This window comes from Hordeum vulgare, chromosome 7H (assembly GCF_904849725.1).
Source record: "Hordeum vulgare subsp. vulgare chromosome 7H, MorexV3_pseudomolecules_assembly, whole genome shotgun sequence".
In the NCBI taxonomy this organism is placed as follows: domain Eukaryota; kingdom Viridiplantae; phylum Streptophyta; class Magnoliopsida; order Poales; family Poaceae; genus Hordeum; species Hordeum vulgare.
Window position 1 is genome coordinate 530308600 of NC_058524.1, and position 20118 is coordinate 530328717.

At 44.7% G+C, this 20118-nt stretch overlaps 1 protein-coding gene across 1 annotated transcript; it reads right to left on the minus strand.

Moving 5' to 3' along the window:
* Positions 1-11778: 11778 nt before the first annotated feature.
* On the minus strand, positions 11779-15039 carry LOC123410619 (ethylene-responsive transcription factor 1-like). Its single transcript, XM_045103561.1, has 3 exons — positions 13989-15039; positions 12109-12955; positions 11779-12030 (listed from the first exon to the last, which is right to left on the minus strand). Exons 1-2 carry the CDS (start codon positions 14305-14307, stop codon positions 12150-12152), a joined length of 1125 nt encoding a protein of 374 aa, XP_044959496.1. The 5' UTR covers positions 14308-15039; the 3' UTR covers positions 11779-12030; positions 12109-12149.
* Positions 15040-20118: the final 5079 nt, after the last annotated feature.

A 20118-nucleotide genomic window follows, 5' to 3' on the forward strand; every position in this document is an offset into this window, starting at 1 on the left:
TAGACTCAAAATAGTTTTTCATTAGACTCAACTCGGCCAAGTTCGATCAACCAAGGGGGCTCCTAGGTCGATACTTCTCTAATACCAACTTGTAACACCCAAGATGCGGTCCTATCCTTATTTTGGCGCGAGAGCCTTGACAGGGATAGAAACACATCTCGTCGTTTCACAAGAATGGATATTGTTACAAGTACGTTTACTCAAAAGATGAGTATAAGGAGTTGGCTTACACTCGCCACAAGCTACATCAAGATCACATTAATACATCAATATCGAGTCATCATGAAGAAGAGCAGGGTCCGACTACGGAAGAAAACAAATGATAAAAGAACGACATCCATCCTTGGTATCCCAGGCTGCCAGCCTGGAACCCATCCTAGATCGATGAAGAAGAAGAAGAAGAAACTCCAAATAGCACAATCAGCGCACTCACGTCAAAGTAACTCTTTACCTGTACCTGCAACTGGTGTTATAGAATCTGTGAGCCACAGGGGACTCAACAATCACATTTCCAAAGGTATCAAGACTAGCAAAGCTTAATGGGTTAGGTAAGGTTAAGTGGTGAGGCTGCAGCAAGCGACTAAGCATTTATTTGAGGTGGCTAACTTACGAGTACAAGAATAAAAGAGCGGGATGATCTATGCATAGCGGCCGTGAACTAATAATGATCAAATGAATGATCCTGAACACCTACTTATGGCAGACATAACCCACCGTGTCCTCGATCGGAGAAGGAACTCACAAAAGAGAAAGTCATGGTTACGCATACAGTTGGTAAGTTTTAATTAAGTTTTATTCAAGTTATCTAGAATCGGATGTTAAACTAAGTTTATGTTGCAATTATGCCCTAGAGGCAATGATAAATAAGTTATTATTATAATTCCTGTATCAAGATAATCGTTTATTATCCATGCTATAATTGTACTGAATGAAGACTTAGATACATGTGTGGATACATAGACAAAACAATGTCCCTAGCAAGCCTCTAGTTGGCTAGCTAGTTGATCAAGGATAGTCAAGGTCTTCTGACTATGTACAAGGTGTTGTTGCTTGATAACTGGATCACATCATTGAGTGAATCACGTGATGGACTAGAGCCAAACTAATGCATGTAGCATGTTGATCGTGTCATTTTGTTGCTACTGTTTTCTACGTGTCAAGTATTTATTCCTATGACCACGAGATCATATAACCCACTGGCACCGTAGGAATGCCTTGTGTGTATGAAATTTCACAACGTAACTGGGTGACTATAAAGATGCTCTACAGGTATCTCCAAAGGTGTCCGTTGAGTTAGTATGGATCAAGACTAGGATTTGTCACTCCGTGTGACGGAGAGGTATCTCGGGGCCCACTCGGTAATACAACATCACACACAAGCCTTGCAAGCAATGTGACTTAGTGTAAGTCACGGGATCTTGTATTACGGAACGAGTAAAGAGACTTGCCGGTAAACAAGATTGAAATAGGTATGCGGATACTAACGATTGAATCTCGGGCAAGTACCATATCGAAGGACAAAGGGAATGACATACGGGATTATATGAATCCTTGGCACTGAGGTTCAATCGATAAGATCTTCGTAGAATATGTAGGATCCAATATGGGCATCCAGGTCCCGCTATTGGATATTGACCGAGGAGTCCCTCGGGTCATGTCTACATAGTTCTCGAACCCGCAGGGTCTGCACACATAAGGTTCGGCGTTGTTTTATGCATATTTGAGTTATATGGTTGGTTAACGAATGTTGTTCGGAGTCCCAGATGAGATCACGGACGTCACGAGGGTTTCTGGAATGGTCCGGAGACGAAGATTGATATATAGGATGACCTCATTTGATTACCGGAAAGTTTTCGAGCATTACCGGGAATGTACCGGGAGTGACGAATGGGTTTCGGGTGTTCACCGGGGGGAGGGGGCAGCCCACCCGGGGGAAGCCCATAGGTCTTAGGGGTGACGCACCAGCCCTTAGTGGGCTGGTGGGACAGCCCAAGAGGCCCTATACGCAGGAGAAGAAAAAATCAAAGGAAAAAAAAGGGGAAGTGGGAAGGAAGGGAAGGACTCCAACTTCCAAACCTAGTTGGACTAGGATTGGAGGAGGATTCCTCCCCCTTGGTTCGGCTGACCCCTTGGGGCTCTCATGAGCCTCAAGGCAAGGTCCTCCCCCTCCCTCCTATATATACTTAGGTATTAGGGCTGATTTGAGACAACTTTAGCACGGCAGCCCGACCACATACCTCCACAATTTTTCCTCTAGATCGTATTCCTGCGGAGCTTGGGCGGAGCCCTGCTGAGATAGATCACCACCAATATCCGGAGGGCCATCACGCTGCCGGAGAACTCATCTACCTCTTCGTCTCTCTTCCTGGATCAAGAAGGCCGAGATCATCGTCGAGCTGTACGTGTGCTGAACGCGGAGGTGCCATCCGTTCGACACTAGATCGGAGCGGATCGCAGGACGGTTCGTGGGATGATTCGCGGGGCGGATCAAGGGACGTGAGAACGTTCCACTACATCAACCGCGCTTCTTAACGCTTTGTGCTGTGCGATCTACAAGGGTACGTAGATCCAAATCCCCTGTCGTAGATGGACATCACCATGATAGGTCTTTGTGCTCGTAGGAAATTTTTTGTTTCCCTTGCGACGTTCCCCAACAGTTTCCACATTGCCACATAACCGCGGACATGGATTTCCGAAAGATTTAACCCTACAGAGGTGCTCCAACTAGTCCATCACAAACTACCACACACTGCGATGGAAAATCAGTGATCTCCTCGGGTTCCTATAGGAAGACCTCAATCTCGAGTTAGACCAAAGTATCCTCAGAGTCCCTCGCACAAGACACTCGAGAAAGGTAAAACAAGTCCAGCAAGGCCGCACGGCGTGTCGACAATCCCGATAGGAGCCGCGTATCTCGTTCTCAGGACACGACGGATAAGCACAGCATACGGTGGCCTGATAGACATCTCCCGAGTTGCCCCGGTTTGTCCCTGCAAATGGCTCTAGTTTGGACCAGCACCAACAGCACTGGCCCCCTTGTATTATGTTGAATTACTCCTCGGGTTCATGACGCCCTATGTTTTCAGTATTATCAGAATTATTATGTTGGGAAAATATAGTACCAATGTTGGGCCTTGCCATACGAGCTTTATCCCAAAACAAAAATCAAGGGGGTCCCCATAACAACCCCAAGCATGTTAGGAGCGCTTATCTATGGAATATAACACCAGTAGCTAAAACTAAGGCGGAAAAGGTGGAACGAAACACCAGGCTAGAAGGCCAAGCCTTCCACCTTTTACCAAGTATATAGGTGCATTAAATTAATTAGCAATAATATGTTGATATAACGAGGAACCCATGTTATCACATGGAAGCAACTGCACCTGCAACTAGCAACGCTATCCAATTGTGAAGCAAGCGGTAACATAGTCAATCAGTGGTTTGCTAGGTTGTACAAAAATTTAAGGTTTTCATGGAAATGTTGGGAGGTTGATATTTAACAGGTGGTAGGCAGCGAGACATAACAATAGAAACGAAACAACTAGCATGACAATGATAGTAATGGTATCTAGGAAAATGATCATCTTGCCTGTGATCCCTCTTGGAAGAAGAACGTCTCCATGAAGCAGACGAACCGACATAGTCGAACGAATCCTCACATTCCGACACACTTGCGGAACTTTATCGAGATGAAGCAAACCGGAAACAACAATCAACACACAATATTCACCATAGCACATGCACGACATGATGCAATTCACGCATGACGCATGCTCAGTTTCAAATATGCAAGGCAGGGCATGGCAATTCACAAAGTCAAACGCTAGACATTAAGAGAAGCTCAATATGCAACGAGTTGCATATTGACGGAACTCAACATTTTAATTATTTAGTTCGCTCCCGCTTATTTACACGACAAATATTAAATTTTGTTTAAACATGGCAAGGAGTGAAGCACAAATTAAAGTACATATCTAGGCATTTTAAATGAGGTCAGAAACGACAGATAGCATTTCCGAAACGACCCCAAACGTTAACTTTGTAATCTGTCTAGATTTGTCCTAACCGCATTTTATGTTTGTTAAAAGGAAAAACAAAGTAGTTCATGCGATTCGACTCATCGTTCTAGTCCATTTACATATATGGCTCATATCCAATGGGGCTACAGTTAAATAACTATGAACTAAACCTTTTCTATCACGTCGACATGCAAACAGATGCAAACAACATGTCTAGAGCTGGCTGAGCCCAGCTGGGCCTGGCTCGGCGTGCGTGGAGAGATCTAGAGCTGGCTGAGCCCAGCTGGGCCAGCTCGGGGCAAGAGGCCCATGCGAGCACTGCGGGAGCATCAAATCGGGCGAGGGTTCCTCCTCCCTCGTGCCCCACTAGGGCAGAGGTTTGGTGGCGCGACGACTACATGTTCGAGGGGCGGCGGCCGGCGGAGGGCCTCCGGTCGGCCGGGAACAAGATGGGCAGCGATGGGGACCGGCGGGTCCGGTCGGCGGCACCCAATCCAGGCGGCGGCGAGCTTTGGCCTGTCGTGGCACATGTTCCTCTGGGAGGAAGAGAGGAGGAAGATGAGCAAGAGAGATGGGAGAGGGAGAGAAGACCGGAGGAGAGAGAGAGAGAAGGCAGTCCAGCGGAGTTGCTAGCCGACTCCAGTGAACTGCTCCGGCGGTCGGGGCTCGAGCAGGTGGAGGTGCGAGGCATCGGTGCGGGGAGGAGATGCAGCAGCTCGGGGAGGAGCAGTAGGATGCTATGGATCGGGAGCTCCTCTCCTGATCTGGAGCTGGGGTGGATGGGCTTCGTGGGCCTGACCCGGGCTTGGGCGGGCCCGACGGCTGGAGGTGGGAGAGAGGAGCTTTGGGCGGCGTTTGGTGGTTGGTGGGGCACGGAAAACAAGGAGAATATCTAGGGTTGCGAGGCTAGTGGTCTATTTATAGCAAACAGGGCTAGGGTTAGCCATTTTCGCTCGAATTCGGACCGTAGGATCGCGATCAGATGACCTCGATTGCGGGTAGGGGCTAGGTTACGGCTTAGTGGCTGTGTAGAGGGGGTTGTGGGCAAGAAGAGTGGGAGACTCTGGCCCATGACGCATGTTTTGGAACCCCGAAAAACGTCCGATGATAAACCGATGATGGTGCCGCTACGGTCGACCGTTCGGGTATCAAACAGACTCCGATTGGGACAAAAATTGGCAAGCGGCCTTCCTACATTAAAATAAGACAGCACCCAAGTTTCAACCCAATCCGAGAATATTTTTTACACACATTTTAAAACGAACGTTTCAACGATGCCGCGGGCGCGTTCCTGTGTGGTTGGCCTCGAAACAAACAACGACGAAAATGGAGAGTACTGTCAACTAATAGCAAATGCAGGTTTTGAAAACCAGCAGCAACGGGGTGCCGAAGCAATGCAGATGATGCGAATTATGTGATGATGACTGCGACAACTAAATGAAGCACACGACGAGAACGGAATAAAAGGGGAATCTTCTGGAGCACCGGTTTCGGGCTGTCACACGAGCATGTTCTTCACCTGCACCACCATGTACATCATCTTGTACATCTTCTGCATCTGCTTCAATTTGCTCAGGAGCTGGAGCTGCAGGAACTGGGTTAGAATCAATCATGTCTTTCTCCTGATGAGAAGGAATGTGCCCTTTTGTCTTCACAATATCCCCAACTGTTTGGTATTCTACAAACACAACATCACAACTTCTCACAACTTTCCTTGTTATATGGTCAAACATCTTTTAGCCAAACTCATCACCTCCATAGCCAAGAAAGATGCATTGTCGTGTCTTCGAATCAAGCTTTGGCCTTTCATCTTGAGGAATATGAACAAAGGCCTTGCACCCAAAAACTTTTAGGTGGTCGTATGAGATGTCCTTCTCACACCAAACCATGTTAGGAACATCTGCCTGCAAAGGATAACTTGGTGAGAGATTAATAAAATAAACTGCAGTCATCAAAGCCTCACCCCAAAATTGTTTATGTAGATTTGCAATTGACAACAAACATCTAACTCTCTCCACAATTGTCATGTTCATCCTCTCAGCAAGACCATTCAGCTGTGGTATCTTCGAGGGAGTAAATTGATGCCTAATACCTTGCTGCTTGCAATATGCATCAAATGGCCCAATATACTCTCCTCCATTATTTGTGCGAATGAACTTGGTCTTTGGTCCTCAAAGTGAAGGCCCAAACTTTCCTGGAAAAGTCATCAATAAAAGTAACAAAGTACTTTGCACCACCAAGAGATCTTACCGACATTTTACAAACATCGGAGTGTATCAAGTCCAGCTTCTTAGGTTTCTTGTGAGCAGGTAGAGTCTTGAAGGCAACTCTGTGTTGCTTTCCTGCTAGACAATCTGAACATTTCTTGATGTTGACTCCTTTCACACCCTTCAACCAATTTTTCTTCACTAGCACTGTCATCCCCTTCTCACACATGTGCCCAATTCTCTTGTGCCATAGAGCACAATGATCATCCTTCTCTAGTGCATTGACAAAAGCACTAAAGAGCTTAGTATGAACATGATAGAAAACTGAGACCATTTTACCTCTTGCAAAAATCATGTTGCCTTTGGTGAGCTTGTACTGCCCTTTTCCAAAACTTCTCAAGTAATCATCTCCATCAAGCAAACCAATTGAGATAATATTAAGACGGAGTGTCTCAACATGCCCCATAGACGTGAGGACTAACCTTGTACCATTTGCGGTCTCCAAATGCACATCTCCTTTTCCAATGATGGCTGCCCTATCATTGTTCCTCATGTTCACAACACCAAAATCACCGGATATATAGTTTGTGAAGAGCTCTCTACGACATGGAGCATGAATGGTAGCACCGCTGTCTGGTATACAAATCATCTCGTCACAATCTACAAGGTTGATGGTTTCATCAGAAACAATAGTTATCCTCTCCTCAACAGTGGAACCAAATCTGCCCTCATTTTCTTCATGCATAACAAGCATGATGTCCTCCTCTACTACAATAACTCGATTGTCCTCTGTGTTACTATCACTATGAGCTTGCTTGTGATCTTGGTTCTTCTTTTTCTTTTTGTCTTTCTTCCACTTGTCACATTGCCACTTAATATGGCCCTTCTGATGGCATTGATGGCAATCATAATCAGCATACTTGCCTCTTCATTTGCTCCTACCTCTTTCTGCCCGTTTACCTGGACCTCTGCTCTTCCTTCTCCCCCTGGACTAAGCGACTAGCACATCTGAATATGAGGAAGAACTAGCTTCAGCCACCTTTCTAGATTCTTCATTTAGTACCCTGGTTTTCACAAGATTCCAAGTGACAACTCCATTAGGTGTTGAATTGCAAACCGTGACCTTAAAGGTCTCCCTGTTATCCGGTAAAGAGCCTAGTAGAAGCAAGGCTCATACTTCATATTCAAATGTTATTCCCATTGAAGAAAGCTGATTTATAATTCCTTGGAATGTATTCACATGATCTGCAATTAGAGTGCCCTGTTTGTACCTCAAACACATCAATTGTTTGATCAAGAACATCTTGTTTGTACCTTCTTTTCGGTCAAGAACATCTTGTTTGTACCTTATTTTCGGGCAAACAACTCTTCCAATTTCGTCCATAAGGTCCGTGCATGTGTCTCATCAATGATATGGTTCAAAACATTTTCATTGACCCATTGTCGAATAAACCCACAAGCTTGACGATGAATTACCTTCCACTGACCTTCCTCAATGCCCTCCGGCATCTCAGTGGAGAACACTGGCTTCCAGTATTCTTTCACATATAACAAGTCCTCCATCTTGCCCTTCGATGCTTGGTAATTAGTACCATTCGAAGATATCATCCTGCTGGTATTCACTTCCATCTTTCACCACAAGAAATTCAACAATTTTGACAAGAAAATCAAGGCTCTGATGCCACTTTGTTGGGGCTGGACAGCAACAATGAGCTGCACAAATTCACCTACACGGCAAATATGCACACAACACAGCCCCCTTCTCTTGTGATGAACTTTGAGGACAACTTCAACCAACAAGTAAGCAGTGGAATAACACAAACAACATGCACATATGACATAGGATTTAACGTGGAAAAACCTGCTCAAGTTGAGGAGTAAAAAACAACGGCTGTGGACCGACCAGTCCACACAACTTCACTATGACAATGACGAGTACAAAGTATTCCCTAGAACCTCTAGGGAGATTTACAACACACTCTCCACATTACCAACCGGCAACAGCAAAGACAACCACAAGAGGCAATATTTCAGCAAAGCAGAGTACACACAGCTTCTGTCCCCTTCACTATATTGCAAACTACTCTTACACCGCTGAACCAAACAGCACCAAATTTGGCAGACAAGTAGACACACGAGTTCCTGAGATCCCCTCAAGATTTCAGCTCAATCAGACACCGTTTGTCTACCCAAGATGTTCGTCTCTCAAAACTACTCTGTTCTGAAACTGCAGCATCACAGTGGACAAAAGTACTCTCAAATCTGATGCTCCACTGACCCAATCCTCAAACCAGCTAACCAGATCGAAGTACTCAAAGTAAGGAAAGAGCTCACCAAATTTGGGGTCAATCCAAGCACGTTTGAGCCTCCAATCACTAGCTTGAACACTGTCTAGTCAAATGTACCAAATCTGGACATAACCTCCACTTCTTCTCCTTCCTCTCTCAAACAGGTTGTTTTTTCTCTTGTGTGCTCTCTCTCACTCTCAGAATGGCAGCCACCATACACAGGGGTGGATTGGCTAGGGTTTTCTTTTTTTGCTTCCCTTCCATGGAAAGCACTCTCAATTGTTGGATGCAGCGAGGATCAACGGCTCACATATGTTGGACTTATGGGATGATGTTGGGCTTCCAACACACCTCCATGTGGAGGGACTTAGCCCAACATTGTTTTGTAATCTCTTGGGCATATTATGACTTATAATTATCTCTAGCTGTTTTGGGAGTGAGCCTACCTCAGCTGGTTGGGGGAGTGGGTGTACGATACAAACCCAACACCTTGCTAATTAAAATTCTAGTAGTCATACTTAAAAAATCGGTGTGCATTCTTAGTTTGTGCACAGGCCGGGGTAGTAAAATTCTCTCCCAAGTTTGAGACAAAGAGAGCCTTGGCTCAGTCATTGGGCATGCGGTTGTGCAGCCCAATGACCTGAGTTGAATTCCTGAAATTGAAACATGATGTATAGGGGGTGTTCTTTTAGTTATTGAGGATCAACTTCGTTGTGTGGTGAAACCACACATCAAAAAATATCTTGATACTCATTTAAAAAAAATTGGAGCATGTTTATCTTGGTTCTCATACAAAATTGGCCGTATGCATCCCTAGTTAGTGCAGAGGCCGGAAAGTGAAAATCTCTCTCAAATTTGAAAGATCGGGACCCCCGCTCCTACTCCCGTGCGGCGGCGCCCCGCTCCACCGGAGCGCCCCCACCCCCTTCCTCTGGTCCTCTCCAACGCCATCTCGCCTACCGCCACCGTTGTCGGGGGCTCGCAGGCAAAGCCTGTGCGTCGCAGCTGTGATGGCGACGCTTTTTTCCAGCCAGATTCGGTCAGGGGGGGTGGCGGTCCTCGCCTGCAGGACATACGGTAGTGACACTCGGCGATGGCGGTCAATTTCGGCATGCAGGCGGCAGCATAAGGCGTCGGGTTCTGCGACGACGCCTTGGGTGTCCGACCTAGGCTGTACGATCATATCCCAGTTGGGGTTCGGCGGGCCGCACAAGTTACTGTCGTGTATCATCCCTATTCCGTCTACGACATGCTGCCACTGGGCTCAACCTGCAACACGAGGACGTCGGGGGCTCTTGCCCTGGGCGTGGTGATGGTGGCCACCTTCTTCACCGGAGGTGGTCGGCTGGATGGTCGGATCTTAAGATCCATTATCTAGTTCGAGCTGCGAGTTGGGGAGACATAGTTGTTGGTAAAAACCAAGTCGTTCGCGGACAATGGCGGAGTTTTACGTCGTTGCCATGATGAAGGCATCGTCGTTTAACTGTTGTCGACCCACTCGCTCTTCTTCAGGGGAAACCTTAGGATCTGGTCTTCCAGATCGGACGATGACGGTACAACGGTGCCGTTTCTCTCTTGGGAGTATCATTTGTGGGGCGGCGCTGGAAGACAGAGGCATGAGGTGGAGCGGCTTCGTCTTGCACGGAGCTTCGATGAAGATGCCAAATCATGCTTGGCCGACAAATGCTACGGTGAGTGATGCCTGGTTGGCAGGTACGCATGATATATCTTCGAGAGTCTTCGCGTCTGGACGGACGAGCGTAGGACGGTAGCGCCGTTGGGCACCATGGTGGCGTCGACAGATGTCCGGACCGGCAAGGATGATGCGGACCTCTCTCCTAAAGATGGATCAATGGTCGGACGATGATGGCGGCTTTTAAAATGTGTGAATGTGGTGTCTAATTTAGGACTCATGCACCTGCTCCGGTACATTATGTTGATGGATTGGTGATGACACCGGTTTTAAATATGGGGAGTGAGGGCACTCCACATTATCGACTTTGTAGGTATGAATGGTGGCTTCAAATGAATTGATATATGTTCTTATGAGATCTTTATGAAATAACTAATAAAAATGGTTGTATGCATCACTGATGTAGAGGCCGGAGGTTGAACCTCCTTTTAAAAAAAAAGCTATTTATATTTTCACCGAAAGTTGTGTTCCAAGATCAGCAGCAGGTCTGGTCTCGTGCCAATGCTGGGCTGGGTCAATGTGTTGAGAGTATAGATTAATCACGACCGTTCTTTGAGGTTGTTCTTGGCAACGGAAGCTGACTTAGGACAGTTCTAGTGTTTTTAATGACACCTTGGATACGGAGGAGGCAAGGAGATTTTGTAAGGGAGAACATCATATTTTCTTCAGACCCGTTTTTCAAAATATTATGGGCTTTTTACTTATAATAGAGTGTATGATGCGCATCGAAAATAATCAAACGTATGTCGATGGATCGGGAGCTGGACTTAGGCTGCTAATCGTTTTTAGGCTTTTTGTTAACACGACAAATGAAACAATAGATTATAGTAAAAATAATCCGTCCAAAAAAACAATCGAGTATAGTGGAAATAATCGGTCCATACGAACGTGATAGCTAGAGAGCTTAAGTACAAACGGCATATCAAAGTACTATACTCCTGTCTCTTTCACATCGAGAGGGGCTGAGGTACAGTAAAATGCATTCCTATAAGAATGGACTGATCCCTCAAATCATGAATTGGACGCACTAAATGCTTATGTAAGAACTACATCGGTGAGAAGAACTACATGTAAAAAGAAGATTCCATATGATCATGCATCTACTCCCTCCGTTTCTAAATATAAATCTCTGAAGAGATTTCATTAAAAGACTACATACGAATGTATATAGACATACTTTAGAATGTACATTCATTCATTTTACTCCGTATGTAGTCACTTGGTGAAATCTCTAAAAGGACTTATATTTAGGAACGGAGGGAGTAGTATCAATGATTAATAACTCTGTATATTTTGTTGGAGCCTGAAGTAAGAGGTATAATATTGAGGAAAATTTGGCTTACCACACCCTTTTTCGAAAAAGATGAGGACAGTTTGGCTTGCACATACTTACTTGAAAAAGTGGTTGAAACCTCCAAAAAATTTACGGCACATGTACAACAAAAATTGTGCAAGCAGCCAGGCGAATCCATACTTAACAAATAAACTTATACTCAGAAATGGATATACATAGCTTACTTATATCACCAATTAAACAACAGAATTAAAGGGAAAAAGCGAACAAACACACATATTAAAGCAAACTGGACACAGATCCATGTTGTTCATATTCAGAAATGGTAGCGACGACATCAAAGTTGACCAAAGATAAAGACAACGGTTCATCATAAACATAAATGGCTGCCACACAGACAGTCAACTAGGGAAAGGGTGGATTACAAAGGAAACTCAGGATGTGACTTTTTTGCATCTAAACTTGGACATAAGCACATGCTAGCCGAAGGTGACAATAGGATGCTTCCCAATCTCCCATAGTCTTATTCCTGAAACATGGAGCAAAAAGTTCAGAGTAACGAAAAGATTATCAACATCAGACTGAACATCAAAATTCGAAGGCTTACCCTTTGTCCCGGTACACATGGGTTTGAATCCATCAGAAAAATTAGCCACAGATGGGCATGTCATCAAAGTTCCATAGATCCATGTTGCCGAGGACATCCTGAAGCACATCGAAATTCACAAGGCTATCAATGGGCTCATCCACGTCATCATCCATTAAGAACCTCGTCCAAGCGTCAAAATCAACAGAATCACTCTCCATTATGGAAGGCACCACTGAGTTGTAGGTGTTACTCTGGACAAGCGCAGATTCAGCTGCTTCAGCAATCACCACTGGGTTGTAGGTGTTACTTTGGACACGTGCAGATTCTGCTCCTTCAGCAATGGTGGAAACGGGAGCAATAATAGATGACATATCTGGAGTCTTGATGGTATACTGCCTGCCCAGGTCAGAGCATCCAAAGGTGTTGCTTCCCTGGTCAGAGTACATATTCATAGCAGGAGCTTGAACAGGGGCAACAAAGTTCATTGCAGGAACAAATGGCATGTTAGCAATCTGAACAAGTGGCTGGTTTGATGCAAAGTCAACAGATGGGTAGACGAAAGCATTTGGGTTGGCAAGGTTGTTGAGTGCTGGTATGACGGTAGGTTCCTCTACTGCTGGTTCCTCGGGAAAGTTAACCTTGGCCTTCTTGCCATGGATCCTGCGTGCTGCAACATCATAAGCTCTTGCGGCTTCTTCAGCACTCCTGAAAGTACCAAGCCAGAGACGGACACCCTTGCTAGGATCTCTGATTTCAGCAGCCCACTTACCCCAGGGGCGCTGACGGGTACCCCTGAATTGGTTCTTTCTCTTCCTTTTTGCTGGCCTTTCTGAAGGACCAGCAGTACTCATGGTGCTTAAGTCATCTGCAATGGAAGGTCAATGTCAATGCTAAGAGAGACCAACACGGACAAACATCTCTCACAAGAAGTAAACAATTTCATCATGGACGTGAATTTATATGTAAAATATATTGATCGTAATGAACGCCGAACCTGATGGGTCAAGTTCGGGTGAATGCATCATCAATCACCGACAAAAAAAAAAACTTGATAAAAAAAATCCAAGGTACTAATAACCATAACTCATGTTATAGACCTTTGACATCATTCTGCAATTATTAATCTAATATTGCATTATAGAAGATGCATAACCAAGGATATATTTTTCAGTCGGATCGAATGATTAGCAAAATAAATTTTAAACTGATAAATGAACCAAGTCTAGAACAATGCTCATGCACACCTACAACCATCTAACAAGGTAACAATTCAAGAGACCAAGACCACCAAGCAAAGCGGAGAAACTTGGTCCTTCCTGTGGATTTTCTATCTCTTTTAACTAAAGAGTAAACTTATGGATCGCCATCAAAGGTCATGAGTATAAATCAAAGATCGACAGCCTAATAACCAAAATTGCTTCTCCAAAAGAAAGGAATAGTGTCGGAAACAACTTACCAACCAAACACATCAGAGAAATGGAAAAAGCCTAACCCTTCACCCAAATCACTCCATGATGGCACATCTAATTCAAAATATGTAAACAAAGAGGAGTAACACCATCCCCCAAAAAATAGCCTTCCAACAACACTCATTATACTTCTACTACCTCCGTCCCAGTAACTAACCACCCTCGTATTTTGAGTCATATTTTTACCATGATTTTAACTAATAAAATATAAGTTAACCGTATAAAAAATAATATCAAAACTACATTCAAATAAGAATTCAAAAATACAATTGTTGTGACATGCATCAACATTTTACTAGTTAATTATGGTTAAACTTTGACCCAAAATATGAGGAGACTAATAAACCTAAATGAAGGTAGACAACAGTCAATCGCTAAAGGTAATGATACGTAGAGTAAAAACTAGTCCTAGCAACCCGGGGTCCATACCTTGGGAGAGGAACCCCTTGATGACGACAAATGGCTTGATCTCGACGACGTCCTCATGGTCATCCTTCCCAATTACCCCATTGTGACCGAGCTCCAGATCAGAGTCCCCGAAGTTAACCTCGAACTCCTTGAAGTCGGCCTCAAAATCCTCCTCCTTCTCGTCTAGCCCGAGTCCCCTAAGCCCGCCGAGCCCCAAGAAGTGTCGGCCCCTACCGTCGGTCTGTCGGGGTTTCTTCTTCTCGGGCCAAAACGTTGCCGCCATCACCTTCCTCGTCACCGGGGGGACATCAACGTTCTTGTGGGTCAATGGGCCACACATGGTGGCTACTGGTACCTCGTCGTAGTCGTCGCCGGAGAGGGGGCCTCACTTGTATTGGTAAATGGACTTTTAGTAAAGCGAGGTACGAGGGTTGGGTTTGAAGGGGTGGAGGTCAGTCCCCTATATAGGTGGCGGCCGTGTGATGGCGAGGAGGGACGCGGTGGGGACCACGCATCAACGAGGGGCCACGTGCAAGCGGAAGGCACGAGGCAGGTTCCGAAAGCGAACGTTTCTACTTAAGGGGAACTTGCACCCCTTGGGAGAATTGGTATTTCTTGTATTTCCTCTCGGTAATGAATGAATGGGTGTACGTTTGACTTTGTTTTTGTATTACACATCTGTACTATGACTATACTACTACTATCGTACACTCTTCATCCGAGTTTATTGGACAGGATCAACCAACAAACAATTAACCAAAAATCTTCTCATAAATGATTATGTGTAACGCTAAGATCTTTGCAAATCACCCATAGCTATTTACATCATTTATTAGCTCGAGATTATACTATCAAATGTTTAACCAATATCTTCTCATAAATGATTGTATGTTATTTTAAGATTGCGGCAAACTCACAGCTAATTACTTCCTTTTTAGCTAAGATTGTTGCACTATACACCCTCTAGTACGATTGTAGTGCTATTGCCATACACTTCCTATCCGAGTTTATTGAGCGGGTTCAACCACACAAACATTTAAAAAAAAATCTTCTTAATAAATTATTGTGTGTAATCCTAAGATATTTGCAAATCACTTATAGCTGGTTACCTGAGTGATTAGCTCAATATTGTACCACACACATGTAGTATGATTGTATTAATACTGTCGTGGTTCCCCGTTCGAGTTTATTGGACGGGTTCATCTAACCAAACGTTTATACAATATCTTCTCATAAATAATTCTGTGTAATTTTAAGATCCTTGCAAATAACTCATAGTTGGTTACTTCATTTATAGCTCGGGATGTACACACCTGTAGTACGACTGTATTATTAATTTTGCACACTCTCCATCCGTGTTTATTGAACGTGTTCCTCCAACTGAATGTTTAACAGAAAATCTTCTTATAAATTATTGTATTTATTGTTAATATCTTTGCAAATCACTCATAGCTAGCTATGCCATTTATTAGCTCAAGATCATACTACACACTTGTAGTATGACTGCACTACTATTGCCGTACTTCCTCCATCCGATTTTATTGGAAGAGTTCATTCAACCAAACGTTTAACCAATATCTCCTCATAAATGATTCTATATAATTTTAAGATCCTTCAAATAACTCATAGCTAGTTAATTCTTTTGCTAACTCAAGATTGTACTACATACCTGTAGTAGGACTTTATTACTATTGTCATACTCCCTTCATCTTTGTTTTTTCACTTGTTCGTGCAACCAACTGTTGAATCAATATATTCTCATAAATGATCGAGAGTAACTCCATTATTTTTGTAAGTCCCCCATAGGTACTTAATATTTTCAAATAAAATGAAAGTTTCTCCGTTAAGTTACTAGAATCTACTTTGTGTGAAACATTAGCATTATTATATGGTAGTTATATGAATTATGAGTTAGAATTGCAGCTTAGTCATCACATTCTTGATCTAACAATGTATATGAAAATCTAGTATTTCTTTTAAACTAACATGACGTCGACCTACTTAACTTTCAACCAATATATCCTTGTAAATGACTCTGGAAGTCTATGATCCTTATAAATCACTCATATTACCTACCCTCGTTGAGTTACTATCATGTATGTGCAATCGTTGGCATTATTGTACAATTAGTTTATGAAATCAGTTGAACATTGCAACTTTTTATAATGTGTTCATGCTCTAACCCTATATATAGAGATTAAAAAAATGAAAGGCAACGTTGCTTCACAGCTTTGTGTGTATTATTTTACAACGAGAAGAAATAATTTAGAGTAATTTTGTTTCTTTTGAGAGGATGTGACTGGATAATGCATGAGCGAAGCAACAACTCTCAGCCAAAATATAGAATTTGCGTACAAAATCTACACCCGAGTTGTTTATACTCAAATAGCATAAAAGATGAGTAAGCCATACATAGAATTTTTTAATAATATCCTATAACATCCAACATATTACGTGGTTACAACACTGTATCTGAACTAACAATGGCGAAAGTAACATCGGCGGTCTTTTCTCGGTTGGTTGATGCATAAATTAGGAAATATTAAATCCATAAAAAAATTAACAATTGGCAGTTTCAAACTGTTGTGTCCTACGTAAAAATGAGATATGAGATTCTACAATATCTTCTATAATAGACAAGGATGAAAGGTAATCCTACTACATGGATTAAAACCAGTTCCAATGGGGACAGTACCTTTGGAGAGGGATCTCTTGACGATGGTGAAGGGATTGATCTTGATGACCTCCCATCATCATCATCCTAAGCCACCCCATGCCCTAGATCCAAGATGGAGTCCCTGGATTCGATCTCAAACTCCTCAGAGTCCACGACATCGCCGTCCACCCCGAGCTCGACTCCAAACCGATGGAGCCACGTGAACCACACGCCTCCGCCGCCGACCCGTTGAGCCTTCTTCTTCTCGGGTCAAACGTTGCATGGGTCACTCTTTGGGTGCCCCGGGCGTCCTGAGGTCCGCGAAGATCACGCAGCCGCACATGGCAACTAGTACCTCGTTGTAGTTACTAGGGGAAGGAGCCTCACCTGAATTGGTAAATGGGAAAAGTTTTTAATGAAGCGATGGAGCAGGTGTGTAGGTTGGCAGGTGGAGACGAGGAGAATCCCCTATATACACGATGGTTGCACTGATGGAGGCCCCCTAGGCAAGGGAGCGTGGTAGGGACCATGCGCAGTGAAGGGCTGAGCGGTGCGCCGAAGGCACGAGGTAGGTTCCGGAAGCGAGAGTTTTCATTCAGGGGAATCTTATGTGTTAGCCCCTTGAAAGAAGTGGTATTTCTAGCATTATCCCTCAGAAATGAACAAATGGTCGGTTGACTTTGTTTCTTTGGTACCATGCCATGTTTTTAATGAAGATTGCATGACATTCCTAAGCTTCTTGTAAACAACATTGGGATTTTTCCCGAAGAGGAGAGGAGATGCAGCACAGTATACATCAGTATTTCCCTTAGTGAGAACCAAGGTTATCAGACCAATAGGAGTATCATGCAAACCTTCTTTAGCAACAAATACATATACATAACCAAACACTTGCACCCAGCGCGGGCAAGAGGGTTGTCAAGCCCCTTGAACTCGTTATTTGCAAGGATTAAATACTGATAGATCGATAATATAAATATAAAAGTAATGTGGCGCCCTGCCTGATTACCACTGTAGCCAGACGGTCACCACGCATTCGAGCCCAGGAAATCACTCTGGTATGCGCATTTACAACAGGTATCATGAACACAGGCATTTCTATTAATAGATATAAGGGTCTTACATGGGATTTTACAAGGGTGAAGGCAACAGAAAAGCTCTATCTAAGGCACCATGGTCTTGGTGCGGCTCCAATCCATAGGGATCTGACTAGGTTACTCTCCTAGCCCACGAACGCTCTGGCTCCTTGACGGTGGACGATGGATCCTTATGTGAACCTGGCCACGTTAAAGGCCGCTGAGTACTTTTGGATGTACTCACAAGCAAACCAAGCTAACATATACACTAAGCAAAGTGATCTACGACATTCAAGCATGCACTTGTTATTAGAGCAATATTAATTATCATGACCTAGCAATCCTATCTAGCAATATTAATTATCATGTTATTACAGGATTATCCAGCAAGATAACTACTAAAGTAGATATGATAAGGTAAATCATATTAAGTAAATAAATTATACTCCGAATATTATCATGATCCAATCTGAATGTGATCCAAATCCAATCCAACTCATGTGGTCATTTGACCACTCATCTCATAGCCATCCCATGGCTAACATGTCATATAGCTGACATCTTCTGATGTCTGCGCAAGACGAGTTCTTCCATCATTATTATCATTATTACGGTTGACCACCTACTAAGGTCTGGACGGGCTGTCCAATACCGTGGACGCAGCTATTCGAATAGATTTGACACTCTACAGAGGTTGCACACTTTACCCACATCATGTAGCACTTACCTCGTGATCCCATTCGGGTGGACCACTGTTGGTCCAACGAAACCTGCCTGACCCGTGACTCTCCCATCGTACCACTGGCATTCATCCTCCCCATGAGTCCTTCCCTGGGTGGCCACTGTGCCGTCATGACACCTGCCACCGTCGTGGCCAAACTAAACTGTCCCAAACGGGGACTCCCGGGTTAAGCAATCAACTGGGCTCACAAGGTTATCGCCGCCTACCGGGCCAAGGTAGCGCGCACGTGTAACCTTCCCTGTCTGGAGGTACCAGTGACAGAGCACGCGATCAGACCAAGTCAAGACCGTCCCATACCGGCAAATGTGGCTGCATGGATAAGCCCACACAGGTGACTCTAGATCAACCGACTACGTTTCATTTTAGCAGCATTTATCAAGAATGGTTATGTCTCACGACAACTTGAAATGACAGCTACTATACATTAAAATAAATTACTTTCAATTATCACCTAGCAAACTATGCGAGTAATGTAAATAGTAAGTGCAATCTAACCGAAGTTTAACTATTCCTTTCACGGGCATAGTTATTAATTAAAAACACAAGAATAACATAGAGCAATGTTGTAGGGCATATATCATATGGTCAGCTTGCCTAGGGGTCGAAGAATACTCCGGGAAGAAGTGCGATCACCTCACGGAAGGATTCACCAGAAAGGATTCTCTCTCGGAAGACTAATAGAAGGGCAAGGATAAAATGGGTATTTTCACAGTGTGAACCTATTCTGAAAGTGACCTCATCGGAACAGGCTTGAAGAGATGAAGAAGTGGGGGCTGGAATCACCTCAATCGGAGCTACGGATGAAAAGTTATAAGAGCTTTGGTGTCAGGGACTTATCTGCAATAAAAATATTCACAACCTGGTCCCTGAGCAGTGCGGCCGGGCAGAGGGCGAAAACACATTTTAGGAAATACGCCTTTGGTGTAGATAGACGACTTTACATGAGGGCGCCTCCACTTATCCAGCTAGACCAGCCCTTAGTCTCTAACACGCGGGACCCGTCGGGCCTCTCTCACTCCTCCTCACCTCTCTCCTTTCCCTCCCGACGAAGACAGGCTCCATGAGGCCGGTGACTCCGATGGCGAGCCCCGAGGACTTCGTCCATCATCTCCAGCGTTCCAGACACCGGTTGTCCTGGGAAGGAGCGCCGCATCCAGTGGTGGTGAGCACGGACGACGGGAATGACTAGGAGTGTAGCGATGGAAGGAGGCAGTAGGCGGCGGCCTCGGCAATTGCGGGGCTCCGGCGACTGAGGAGACTGGGAGAGAGTGCGGGGGGTGGTCTACAGCGAGCGGGGAGCCCATAGGTGGGCTCGGTGGATGCGGGGAAGTGGCGAGGAGAGGTCCTTGGGCTGGAATGAGACGTCGAGGAGGTAGATCGGAGGGAGAGGAGGAGGCCGTGGGTGCTGGAGGTGTTGGGGAGGGCTAGGGCCATGTCTATTTATAGTCAGATGGCCGGAGTGGATAGGAACAGCCACTGTGGTGTCCTTATCGGCATACTGGAGCTCCAGCGACACGCGGAGGAAGGAGGCGCTCTCGGTAGGGGCTACAGGGAGGTGGAGAAGCCGGCAGCAACTTTGGGAGAACTCGGAAGCGCTCAGGACACATGACAATGGAGAAGCCGAAGTGATTTCATCACAGGCACGACGATGGTGACGTAACCACGACGAGATAAGGT